This window comes from Mytilus californianus, unplaced genomic scaffold (assembly GCF_021869535.1).
Source record: "Mytilus californianus isolate M0D057914Y unplaced genomic scaffold, xbMytCali1.0.p SCAF_5, whole genome shotgun sequence".
NCBI classification, from domain to species: Eukaryota; Metazoa; Mollusca; class Bivalvia; order Mytilida; family Mytilidae; genus Mytilus; species Mytilus californianus.
The window spans coordinates 67,642,233-67,656,406 of NW_026262701.1; the positions used below are offsets into that span (position 1 = coordinate 67,642,233).

At 29.8% G+C, this 14,174-nt stretch overlaps 2 protein-coding genes and 1 long non-coding RNA gene across 6 annotated transcripts in view; 2 read left to right on the forward strand and 1 right to left on the reverse strand.

The window, feature by feature from the left end:
- LOC127701394 (uncharacterized) overlaps nt 1-14,174 on the forward strand; it is a 203,940-nt gene that overhangs the window by 140,412 nt on the left and 49,354 nt on the right. The gene's annotated exons all lie outside the window — the stretch shown is intronic.
- Nucleotides 1-14,174, reverse strand: part of LOC127701268 (nuclear factor of activated T-cells 5-like) — a 347,248-nt gene that overhangs the window by 20,356 nt on the left and 312,718 nt on the right. The window lies entirely within an intron of this gene.
- LOC127701303 (F-box only protein 15-like) overlaps nt 1-14,174 on the forward strand; it is a 35,549-nt gene that overhangs the window by 2,879 nt on the left and 18,496 nt on the right. For both annotated transcript variants that reach the window (XM_052205186.1, XM_052205187.1), the window contains exons 3-9: nt 607-675; nt 4,945-5,049; nt 5,750-5,854; nt 7,762-7,860; nt 9,867-10,079; nt 10,799-10,934; nt 11,513-11,595. In XM_052205186.1, coding sequence (XP_052061146.1) covers nt 607-675; nt 4,945-5,049; nt 5,750-5,854; nt 7,762-7,860; nt 9,867-10,079; nt 10,799-10,934; nt 11,513-11,595 — 810 coding nt within the window. The remainder of the gene's footprint in view (nt 1-606; nt 676-4,944; nt 5,050-5,749; nt 5,855-7,761; nt 7,861-9,866; nt 10,080-10,798; nt 10,935-11,512; nt 11,596-14,174) is intronic.

Here is a 14,174-nt window from a genome sequence, read left to right on the forward strand (position 1 = left end):
ATTCAAATATTGAAAACAATATATGTATACACACATTCAAAAGTCATGAAAACAACACAAAGGAGTTGGTTCACTAACTCATAATTTATGCTCTCAAAAACAGAAATTTTTTCACTGTGATTATGTGAGGAAAAATTGATGAAAACATATCTTAAAATGTCTAATTGTTTCAGGTAAAATATATTCTCACTAACTGCGTCATTATAGAGACGTATTTATGACGTCACCCTTTGTCCACAAATTTTTTTGCTGAAATATTCTTTGTATACCACATTCTTTGCTTGTCAACATGAAGATGATAATGGTTTAGGTTGGCATAGGTACTGCTTTGCAGTGGTACGAGTTGACTCTTGAGTGATTACATGGCAAAAGACTAGTTGACAATAGTACAAGTTAACTTACTTCCAGTGTTTGACACCTCCTGGGATGTGATAAACTGTTACAATAAGTTGATTCAAAGAATCAATAAGTTTACATAGCCCATAATTATTAACAACATCACTGTAAAGATTAGGATATGATTTTCCTGATTGCAATAAGTTGCTACAGGTACAGCCAAACTTCAAAACTAAATCTTTGTTGTTTAAATCTTAATATGTTTTATAGAGTACCAACCAGCAGAAAGACTGCAGTGAAAACCAATACAGGAAGACTTAAAACAGCAACTATATATGAGTAAGTTAATTTTGAATTAAATAGTACATTTGCTTTTTTAATGCATTAAATTGAATCTAGTCTTTTTGCAAAGAAAATTAAACCCTTCATGGGAATCAGTTGGTGTTGGTCATTTAAATTCTTAGAAGGTGAACTGTCTGATTGACAATAGCTCTTGTATTCTGTTGTCTTCATTCTTCAATATGAACTTTAAATTTCTCTTTGAAAAAGCAATCATTCATTCATTAATTTTGCTGAACACAAAAAAATAAACTCCTAGGAGAAATTAAGTTCCCATTGAATAACTCAACAAATTAAGTCAATAGCTATTGTATTTGTTCAATGGAACAGTTCACCTTACATAGATTAAAATACCTTAAAGGGAAACTTCGCAAAAAAATGAAAAATTCATATTCTGTTCATTATGTATAAAAAAGCACATATTCATAGACAATAAAGTTTTATTCTGCAAGTTAAGAGATGACCATCGATTTTAAATTTAGAGTATCAATTCTCCGCATGCGGCCATTTTGACATCCTCCCCGAATATTGACCACGATATATCTATAAACCACAAAGGACCAAAACAAGCAGTAACCTAACGTAGCCGTAATTGAGTGTCGATATCTTGTCAAGCGTAAGGTTGTTTTATCCGACAAGGAAAGCATAAACAGTTTCCCGGGTCACAAAAAAGATTATGATAGACATGGTTGTGCAACCTTTCCTAACTAACTTGATACGGAAAATGTAATTTTATATATATTATTTTTTAAATAACTAGTACTAATAGTATGGTCTGTTGTTTTGAAACTGTTTTGTTTACGAAGTATTTAAAACAAGAAATTGAAATTAGTTAAAAAGTCAAAGTTATAAATAAGTGTTCCGCGTAAAATTGTTTTTGAAAATCTAGTTTGTTCATAATTGTTTTATGTAATAAACTTTTTAAAATAAATTCGGACCTTCCCTTATCTGATCACCAGAATGGCTAAAGGAATTGTTCCCAGAGGTATTTTGAGGTGACACGTACAGGTATTCAAGCGATTTCCTGTCGGGCTTTAAAACTGTTATTACACAATTACATAAAACAAGTTCGTGCATCACTTCTTTTCTGGGGGTATTGATCAGTGTACACGGCCGATAACATGTAACTTCCATTTTGAATCTATCAGGTGTAATATACAACTTTGTATAGCGTATCCGATAGTGATATACTAGTCATTGCTAAACTCATACGCTTGTTTATAAATAACATTTTTGGTGTAAAGAATGATATTTAAGAAAATTTAAATAATTAAAAAAAAAAAGATTTGATGAAATAAAAATCTATTTACACATTTTCCAAGGGTAAATTGGGGAAAATGTAAGTATATACTCGTTGTCAATAATTATGGACATTTTGAAACATACAAATATTGATTTAACAAAATGTGCGGCACTTGTCGATCATTGGTTTATACGCCTAAATGGAAGGTTTAATACGATACTATGGATAGTCACAATATAGAACTAATATCATACAAGTATATTGAATATACGAGAGAAACATCCAGAACCAATCTGATTTAAATACAGGTCGATATCTAACTTGCTTTGGTTCATCGAAGCTATAGACATAGTAAAATCACAGATTTATATTTCAATAAGATTATTTCGAACAGTTTAAGAAATTCGTCATCATCACATTTTCCTGGTCCGACATGCATGTTATATATATATATGCCACTGGACGTGCACTAATGATCCCCAAAAGCCTATTTGAAGAAATAAAGAAACTTCACTCCGGATAGACTGATGGTAGTTGTATTAACGTCTGGTCAGCTAGAGGGTTGATTTATTTATTTAGTTAGCTTGTAGGGGATTTAACCACTCTTAATATTGCACTTATGCATTAGATATTAAATGACAGTACCGGTAATATCTGAGAAAATATAAATACGAAAAGTCGCATATTTGATAGAAAAGGACTCACCATGAACTATAGGATTGTACGTACGATTGTCATTCTAAATCGCATAACGGACAGTCATTTAATTGCATGCATGTACGCTGTGATAAAAAGGGGTGTCGCAGTTGCAAAGTATTCATCATAAATCTATTTCAAGTTTATTATTTCCTGTTATTTTTATAAGTTAACGCAGAGACATGTATAAACTAGATCTCTATTTAACGACAAGCAACTATATAAATATCTGAATCTGATGTGAATTACCGTTCATCTCTTTCTTTTTTCTCATTTTATTTTTATTTTTGCAGGAATATACACATTGTAAGATATACTGTTCCTCGATTTGGGGGGGGGAGGGGGGGGGGTCTGAGGTCATGTCTATCTATCTATGATTAACCTTGACATTTCCGGGTATAACAGAGCTATTACCTGAATGTGGTTAGGTGACGTCCCATGAGGTCTTACGTATACATGTTCATATTTATAATGGTTTCTGATATAACAATTAGGTTTTATAACATTCACACTTCTGCATGTTCTGTATAACAAATTCGTATCTTTTTTTCAGACCGAATGAGGATGTGAATATTTTCTAGGATCAAATTCATTTCGGGATTTTTTTATTTCTTTGTATTAAATCTCAGAAATTTACAGAATATACTGCTTGTCCGCTTTAGGAGTTTTCTTGTCAGTTTAAACAGACGTATATATGTCTCTGGTTTAGAGTGGGTTTATGAATGAATGATAAGTCTTACAAAGGTACAAGATATCAAGCACATTGAAAATTGATTTCGCCGTTCTGTCTCCATTTAAAAAAGGAAAGTTGACGTTAGATTGATTCTGTTAATTTTTTTAAACATCGTTGGTCAAATAGCTTAAGAATTATATAAATACGTTGTGAGATTTATAATATTTTAATAAGGGCATTTCTGATTAGGTAAATGAAGATCGCTTTGGACGACAAAACTATATTTTTGTAACTGATAATTTTCTCTGCACATTTAAATATTCAAGGTTACCGATGATAATTTAAAATAGTACTGTTTTGATTTATACGCTCGTTTTCGTGGGCCATTTATAATATTTATATAATTATTTTATTAAAAGTGATTCAGAATTTCGATGTTACAACAAAATACTCACCTATTTATTTAAAAACTGAGCAAATGCAAAATGTTAAAAAAATATATATATAATGGCGATTAAGGTATTTTGCCACCATATTCCTCCCTTAATAATTAAAAAAAATCTGTCTCATACCTGCAACGGTGAACCCTTGAGGACAAACACCACTCTAGTGAAGATCAAAGGATTAAACTTACATAATGCTAATCTTTTAAATACCGTGAATTTAACCACGCCTTTACCAGGTGGTGTCAGCATAATACACATGCATTGTATTTACACAGTACTAGACTGAAGAAGGATATGTATAGTTAGACAAATCCTCGACTGAAGTAATAGGGGAGAATACAAACGTGAATTTCTATTATACTATCAGTTATATATGTTGTTCAAAATATCCGTCGAAAAAAAAATCATAAAAAAATTCTATTGTATGATTTGCTTTTATTACTATAATCATATCAGAAATCCTTAAAATATAAATCGTAAATTTTAATTTAAGAAAATGCACGGCTGATCACTTTTCTTTCTGAATTGTTAGTTGGTTAATAGCTACACCAAAAGTCGTTGATGCGCTTTAAATCGCGTTATTAGATGATTAACGAACAAGACTTTAAATGAGATTAATCCACTCCCGGCATGCAAAAAGACTTAAACTACGTCACATAAGTCAGGAAGTTTGAATAAATAGAATTAATAATTCCCAATTTTCTTCTTTATTAGTTTTCATATCCAGATAAAACTTGGTGAATATGTTTTTAATGGTATTATGAACATAATAAGATGATAAGTAAAAAATCGCGAATTTTCCCTTTAATAAACACCAACTGATTCTGGGGAAAAGTTTTATTTCCTTTGCAATAAATAGGAATTACCATTGATAATTATATAATTGATTTTTGGTTTGCATGAGCATCTTAATATCTCTTTCATAATATGGAGATCTCACTCAATAGTCATTCTTTATTGATCGGAAATCGAAGTTACTTAATTTTAGTATCTGTATTTTGTCTGGGCCAAGTGAATTTAGCAATACTTGATTAATAAGTAATACATTGTACATGTATTATCTCACATATAATTATTCCATAAATGTCTGTTGTAAAACTGGTTTCAAAATAGTTGTGTCTACCTGATTTTCCTTTAACAAAATGGTGTACCGGTAATTTTTAACCAGTAATTAAAATTCATTCACTAACATAATGTTATTTAATTTTCAGTTTACCAAATGAAATAGTACTAAAGATCTTTGGATATCTGTCAATAGGAGAATTGTTATCTGTGGCTCAAGTCTGTCATCTGTGGCACCAGCTTTCATCTGACAAGTAATTATTGATATTTGCTGCATGCATATTTCTTCAAACAATTATTTTTATCCTTTTATGAGATCAGTTTACATATTTTCAACATTATTTTATCTGATTTATGAATATTTGTTATTTTGCATACACTCACAGAATAAAAATGTCTTTTGTCTAATGATATTTCTATGTATCAAAAAATAATTATTAATTCCCCTGTCTAGATGTGAGGCTATATTGCATTCACCTTGACAGTCTGCTCTTCCAAATCACACTTTTCTCTGGACAGAACGACTTTGTATTCGACCAGCAGCATGACAGTAATAAGTTAAAGTTGTAACATATTAGCACTTTTAAGATCTGTCTGACATCAACTTCCTGTTTCCTGAAACTTTTATTTTTTCAATATGTTGAATGAGCATAAAAATTGTCAAATCCTACTTGAAATTGAATATTAGAGAGTTCATATCTTATACTTAAAATAATGTTTCACAATTTTACATATTTTCATAATTTAGCAAAAATTTATTCAGTGCGACATGTTTATGTATTGATACAAAATTGCAAAACTTTTTTTTTGTTAAATTTTACATCAAATGACATTGCTTACCAAATCATGAATTAATTTGTATCCACTCGACAATATACGAATGTATAGATGTACTTCCTATATCAATATTATGTAAAATGAAATCATGATAGATTCTGCCATTTTTTGTTTTAGTTTGTTATGGAAGCCATTGCTACAAGCATGTGTACCTTCACAGGCAGTCAGTCAACAGCTTGGAGACCTGAAGTCATCTAATCTGAAATCTAGTTTTATGCAGAGGTTGTTACTTTTAGTATTATTCAGGTTTTAAAAGTATTTTATAGTTTTTTTAATTTTCTTAGATATCATATAACAGTTGGACCATGGGAGCAATTGACATCACTTGACGTCTGTGATACTCATACACTTTCTGAAAATCTGTTCTAAAACCACTATACCAAGTTATATCAAACTTGGCCACAATCATCCTTAGGATTTCTTGTTTAAAATTATGAGTATGCCTGCTGACCTACAAATGTACTAACATTGCTGCTGTTTCTATAAGTAAAACATAAGGATCGATCAAATTCATTTACTTGTCAATTATTCTGAAGTTATGGAATAGAAATGAAGGAACTGTTTTTGACAAGGTCCTCTAGTAGTGCCTTTGGGAATATTTAATGATATGACTGTTGGCAACTGTTACTAAAACTTGAAAATTTGAAATAGATATGAACGAAAATTCTAATAAAAATCAATAGCTTCATTCAGAATATTTTTTATTGAAACAGTCTTAATATGAAATTCATGCAGAATATAGTTTATGAGCCTGCCATCAATTTCTAAATAGATACATGAAGGAAAATAAATAAGCAGCTTGAAAAATCTTGCCCTTTTGACAAATTTACTTAAAGCGTAGCCACAATCTTCCTTATGGGATGAATATTACATACACACAAATTTCCAAAGCTCACACTACTTTAGAATCATCGGAAGAAGTAATTTTTATTTTTGAAACTGATAGGGAGAACTGGTGAGACTTAAGAGAGAAGTGCTTGTGGCACTATAATGGCCCGAGAACTCAGTTATTTCGTAGTGCATTTCTTTTAGAAAATAAAGTCAAATTAAAAAAAATTGCACCTGCTCTATCTCAAAAAGGTTTTACAGTGTAGTGTACTACTATTGGGACAAATAATATCTAAATTATAGAAAAGTCTACCAGCTCTAACTCAAAATATTGACAATTCTATGTTAAGGGGGTCTAAAATTCAGTTTGGCAGCTTCAGACATACTAGTTTTTGACTTTTTTTAACTGGACCAAATCACTACTTAACATAAAGATTCAGCACCCAAATTTTTTTAACATGTAATTTCATCCCCTTACTTAATATTTCATGCATAAAATATAAAGAAATAAATTTGGAAAGTGTATGAAAAAAATTTGCAAGTTATACACTGTCCACACTAGGGACTATATTCGTAGACAACGAAAACCAAAGGACGATAACTGTGTCCTTGGACCTAATGTTTTGTTTTTACAATGATATTTCTCCCTATTTGTATCCTATTTACTTTAATTTTTTTTGTATTCCTCAAACTTACTTTTATTTCCTGCCTGAAAATACAATTATAGTTACAGTTGATAAGTCTAAAATGGTCATTTATAGTTACATGATTTTATCTTTCCACTTGTCAGGAACTACTAACTACATATCTAGCAATGTTGCATATTAAAATAAAAAAGGAAAAGAAAATATCATTTATCGATTCAAGTTCAATGATAAAAAAATTATTGAGTATTTTGTTTATGATATTTATTGTTTCTCATTAAAACAATGTGTAAATTTAACAAATAATATTCTTTTATAAATGATTAATAGTTTAATCTGGTACAATTTTCAATAATATATCTACCACGGATATTATAACATTTGTAATTGTCCCTATCAGGCTAATGTTTGGTTTAAGTTAGTTTACCATAGAGTTGTGGTCGAATCAACTTTAAACTTACTACATGGTATTAAGATAAGGAGATGTGGTATGATTGCCAACTATCCACTATTGACCAAATGTTGAGGAGATTTATGTCAAATTAGAAATTTTATCTTGATTTCTCGGTTTACTGTTCATGGAAAAGTGATAGTGTCGGCAGAGCACATCATCCCAAGGACACAAATTCTTCCGTTATTTTATGTTTTTTATTTTAGGTGTATTGAGCTGAGAAACAAAAGAGTTCTAAGACTTCTGAAGAAAAAGAATCCATATACAGGTGTTATTCATTGCAAGGATGTCGAAAATGCTTTCAAGTAAGCAAAAGATAAATGTAAACCAACTAATTTTCACTAGTAGTTCATTTTCACAACTTTGGCCAGTAAGACAATAACACAAATATAACCTTGCGAAAATTTAAAACTAGACTCTTTCCTCAAATAAATACGTCAAGAAAATAAGAAAACCACTTAGAAAAATCAACATGAAGTTAAGACTGAAAAGGGCTTAATGTAAAATAAAGAATCCAAGTAAATAAGTTAGTTTACAGTTTTTTAAACACATGATACAACAGTCATAAACTGGTGGTAAGACTGATTTCTTTATAATACATAAAAAGAGCAGGATTTACCAAACATACTGGACAGTACAATAGAATACAACCACCATCAATATTTATTTTAAGAATATACTATAACAGTCTGCTGTGGATTTATTTATTGCTATGGTAACCAACTTTCATGGAATAAGAAAGAAATTTTCATGGATACTTTGAGGTTTTGACAAAGTCTCCATCCAGTCCTACAGGAAATTTTATCTTTTAACTTTGTGAACGCTTAAATTTGTGGTTTATCCACACCACAAAATCCAGTTATATTGGTAGCCAAATAAAAATGATGAATCTACAGTATAATTTATTAGCCTTTCATTTCAAAATGTTGACAGTAATGCTGACAAATTTGGAAAAAATGGGTCAACTATTTTTGCAGGAGTTATGCCCTCCAAAATTGATGTTTTTTTGGAAAATTGCATAGTTAGCAATCTCAAGCCTACATTTCTTCTAGGATATTTAAAAAAATAAAAAGAACCTAAACAGGATATATTGGAGTTATTGCCCTTAGACAAATAGAATATGTGCATTGATTGGGGACATTGGAACACTGTTATTTTATTCTCATTGTGTTCCCTTGCCTGTGTCGAGTTACTATGCCAGTGTTGCAACACCTACTAAGGTCCAATAAGTACTCTTGAAACAAAATTGATATTACACCCTCACTGTAGGATAGGGGTTCTGAACATTATTTCTGTCTCACTTTCCTATGGAACACCTGATTCATGTTTGGTCAACAGTTTGACAGTGATGAGTTTTAAATTGTGAGCACTGCAACTATCATACAGTACAGCAACTTCATATTTGTTGATGCTTAAAAATTTTCAGTTTGTTGAATGAATACTAATATTTTCATCACACTTTTCTAAGGACATGGGTCTTGATATATTTACTAGATCTGTTATTTCAATATTTATTTTATTGTAAACTAACAGAAAAATTTGTATCATTAGGACGATGTGCCCTGCTGACACTATCACTTTAATTAGGTTTTTTGTGATTTATTTGTCAAATGCTTATTTAGTTTATTTTAATTTGAAAGTAGAAATTAATAATCTTAGAAAGAAGAAATTTAATTTCAATAATTTGACTTTAGAACTGAGCTTATTTGAAGTATTCGGCTGATTAATTCAAGTGTTAGTATAATATAAATCTATACACCCATCTCGAGTTGTTTTTTATGAATGAGTTACACCGGTTGACTCGAGGACAATCGGTGTAAACGACGTCATCAAACAATCGGTCCTTACTGTGACGTAATAACAAAAGCATTGTGACATAGGAAATGTATGGGAAAGTGCACAAATTCCAAAGTCGTCTACAGATCTGGTAATAAAGTTAGAGGGATCATTCAACCTTAGCGCCATTTTGATATTTTGATCCTACTGATTATAATAAATTTAACTGTTTTTTCTTGTTATTATATTAAATAAGATTATAAAAGGATTAAGTTAATTGTTAAGTTGGAATCATTACTCTTTATATATTACTAATGATTATTGAAAATATCTTGCATGTATCTTTATGGTGAATGTTTTTTTAGTTTTTTTAATTTTGACACTTTCATCTTTAGGTGCAAAAAAAATATGACCACAACCAAAATATTCCAGTTTATGGTAGTTATGTTTTTAAAAGATGTATCATATGTGATTTTGGAATTTTAAAGATGTATCATATGCGATTTTAGAATTTTGTGTTTTTGGTTTATTTTAGGTTTGCTGGAATATCATGGCAGATAGTTATGACAGACACAAGTGGGAATGAACATTGTTTACAGAACCAGGATATTAGTTATCACCTTATGTCTGTGTCAGTTCGATGGTTCTCACTACAGATGATACCTGTCAATAATGTAAAAAAAATCTCACTGTATTCCTGTAACCCACTTTTTCATGACAGTAAAACTGGAAAAGTAGTCTCCAATGGGTAATTATTTTGTTATCAAAATCTTCAAAAAATTGTTTTAAAGGAAGTTTGTGAAGACTTACTTCTGGTGCTTCATTAATTATTATTATACTTCCTGCAGACAAAGTTATGGGATGGATATATTGGTATCACCCTGTTTGTTGATCCGTCTGTCTACAAAAGTATTTTGTAAGGAAAAAATCCTCATATACAGCAAGACTGAAATTTACATAGTTTTCATAAGCACCAAGTCCTCCTAAATGGATTGATGCATATTGATGAAATTTCACACAGTTGTAGAACATTACTTCATGATGTGTCTAAAGGAATATAACATAAGTCCTACATATGAAAGAGGATCAGATAGTTAACTTCTTACTTCAGTATTGCAATAAGTGGTAATACTGGTAGTCTCTTGTAAGCAAAACAACTATATTTTTGTTCTACATGTATTTTCATTTATTTAAAAATCTTACAAGACATTTAAATGAAAATAAAAAGTCATATTCCCAATAGAAAAATATATGGGAAAATGATATCAAATGAAAAAGTATAAATTTGAGAGTGGTTTGGTAATATTTCACCTAGTCTAATAACAGAGGTAAATTAATTGGGGTCATAGGATTGGTCAGTTAACTGTTGTGATGTAATCAAGAAAATTATGTTTTACTTTTGATATTCAACAGCTTGATTTAGAACAGTTTAGTTTAACAGTCTTCTTATCAATATTATCTTTTCAGGCCATACCAAAGGTCACTTTTATACTCAATGGATCAAAAGCTAAGTTCAACACTAGACAAATTAAAGCCTGTTGGTTCTGATGAAAATTTGAAAGTGTTTGCACTTGAAGATGGGATTATAATTGGTGTATGGAAGGTATAAAAAAGTAAAAAATAAAACAAATATGTCCGGACCACTACCCATTGAATATTTACTTTTAACATATAGGCATGTAGATTCATCATCTCAAGTAGAAGTGTCATATACCATTTTGCCTGAACTTTGATTTATAGCCTAAATGTGGGAGATCACTTTAAAAGATGTAGTGTTGCATTCCATTGGACCTTTGTTCCTCAGTTCTATCTTTTGAATATTTTAATTACATGAAAATATGCTTCATTCAATACATTTGCACCCAAAATTCACATTAATAAACACAGGGTATAGGCTATAGCCCTACAGTATTGAAGGGGTGAAATATGTTTACATTAACTAAATAAATTTAGCTATTAATTTTTAATTCAAGTTAGCCTGAATGGACATTAAACATCCAACATATCTCTTTTATGTGTATGTCTAAAACATCCATGAAATGTATCAAGATAGATGTTAAGCAGATCTATGCTTAATATACATTAAATTTTTTGTGTGACAACAATATATGTTAGAAATTTATTAATGACTAAATTTATAAAAACATAATTCTGAAGTTTATGTGGTATTTTTCTTTGTAGGAAGGTGGAGAAATTGCCTTTATTGCAATAGCTTCTGGGCTTCCTGGTTTGGTGAAAAAATGTATCATGGGAACAGCAACAAAGTTAGTGAAGGTTTTTTTTTTATCTAAAGATAATAAAATGCTTCGCTGGGACGCAGCTTGATACGACCGCAGAGGTCGAACCCTGAACAGTTGGGGCAAGTATGGACACAAAATTCAAGCTTGATACAGCTATGACTTTGGATTGTCATTAAATATTTGACACAGCATAGGTTTCTGACACAGGATGAATGTGGTGTAAGAACTGGAAAAAATTTAATTTACCTATTATGGTGGAATATCCATAAACTAAATTGTTTGTTAATTTCAATATATCAAAGAATATGTAGAATTCAATGTTTGATGTAATGTAATAAAGTTGAAATTTGGACCCTTTTTGTTCAATGTGGACCAATTTGGTAACATGTATAAATAATCAAAAATCTAAATACATGGGAGCCCATTTAAATACATCATAAAGGTATTAAAAAAGAAAGTGACATCATAGGCACAGCTAAAAATAAACAAAAATCCTTAATCAGCAACATTTAAAGTAATATCTAAAAATAAAATCCCTTTGTAACTATAAAAGCCCATTTAAATACATCATAAAGATATTAAAATAGAAAATGACATCATAGTCATGGCTAAACATAGCAAAAAACCCTTAATCAGCATCATTTAACAGTAATATCTAAAAATGGAAATTACATCATAAAGGTATTAAAATAGAAAATGACATCATAGTCATGGCTAAAAATAAACAAAATCCTTAATCAGCATCAGCAACATTTTACAGTAATATCTAAAAATAAAAATCCTTTGTAACCATAAAAGCCCATTTAAATACATCATAACAGATATTAAAATAGAAAATGACATTATAGTCATGGCTAAACATAGCAAAAACCTTAATCAGCATCATTTAACAGTAATATCTAAAAATAAAAATTTCTTTGCAACCATAAAAGTAAAATAGAAAATGACATCATAGCATAATCATAGCTAAAAATAAACAAAAAAAAATTTTATTGGCAAATTTTAAATGGAGTTATACTAAAACAATAAATTTGCAACCATAAAACCCCATTTAAACACATCATAAAAGTATTAAATAATTCAACTACATCATAAGGCTATAAAAATAGAAAATGACTTCATAGTCAAGGCTAAAGGTAAACAAAAAACCTTCATCAGCAAAATTTTATATTGGCAAATTTCCAATGAAGTTTATTATACTAAAATTGTTGGCAAATTTCCAATGCATTTATTAACAATAAAGTTATTGGCAAATTTCCAATTTACATAATTTAAAAGCAGTGTAGGTGAGATATTTAAATGAGTTTGAATTACCAACCTTACACTGCTTTTAAATAATGTTTTGTACTTAATTGTCTATTAACCTGGAAACCCTAGTTTTTTCACCTTTTTTTCCCTTATTATTTAAAGTAATGTATTATTTAAAGGTTTGAGCCATAACCCTACCCCAAAGCCAATTCTTAAATTCCAATGTAACCTAAATTTACAATATACATAACTTAAATTTAAGTTTTTGATAAAATCAAACCACATCATTATTATTTGCTTTTATATCTAAATCAGAAATAACCAACTTTAAGTGGAAAATTTTCACACATCACGCCCCCCAAACTCAATCCCAGCCTTCAATTTGTGGTATGGTACCTTGCAGTACAATTTCACACAGATCCAACTAAAAAAAAAATGCTTATTTTTAACCCCTTTTTTAGCCCCTTATTCCTAAACATTTGAGCAATTATCCGTCAGTACAATTTCACAGAGATCCAATTACTTGAACACAATTAATTGTTGGAAACTAAAAAAAAATGCTTATTTTTAACCCCTTTTTTAGCCCCTTATTCCTAAACGTTTGAGCAATTATCCCCCAAACTCAATTCCAACTTTTTCTTTGTGATCAGAATTAACCAACTTAAAATGGAAAATTTTAAAGATAAAAAAAAGGAAAACAAATCCCCCCCCCAAATTTTTTGACTCACTTCCCTTTGTGGTATGGTACCTTTAAGTACAATTTCAGAGAGATCCATACACTTGAACACAAGTTATTGTCTGGAAACTAAAAAAATGCTTATTTTTGCCCCCTTTTTTGGCCACTTATTAATAAATGTTTTGGGCAAACATTTTACAATAATATTTAAAACTGAAATTCCTTTGTAACCATAAAATTAAATAGAAAATGACATCATAGTCATAGCTAAAAATAAACAAACTATTGTTAAATTTCCAATGGAGTTTATTATACTAAAACAATAAATTTGCAACCATAAAAGCGCATTTAAATACATCATAAAAGTATTAAAAAAAATTTAACTACATCATAAGGCTATTAAAATAGAAAATGACATCATAGTCAAGGCTAAAGGTAAACAAAAAACCTTCATCAGCAAAATTTTATATTGGCAAATTTCCAATGAAGTTTATTATACTAAAATAATTGGCAAATTTCCAATTTACATAATTTAAAAATAGTGTAGGTGAGATATTTAAATGAGTTTGAATTAACAACCTTACACTGCTTTTAAATAATGTTCTTTACTCAATTATTTGTCTATTAAAATGGAAACCCTTGTTTTTTAACCTTTTTTCCCCTTATTCCTTAAACATTA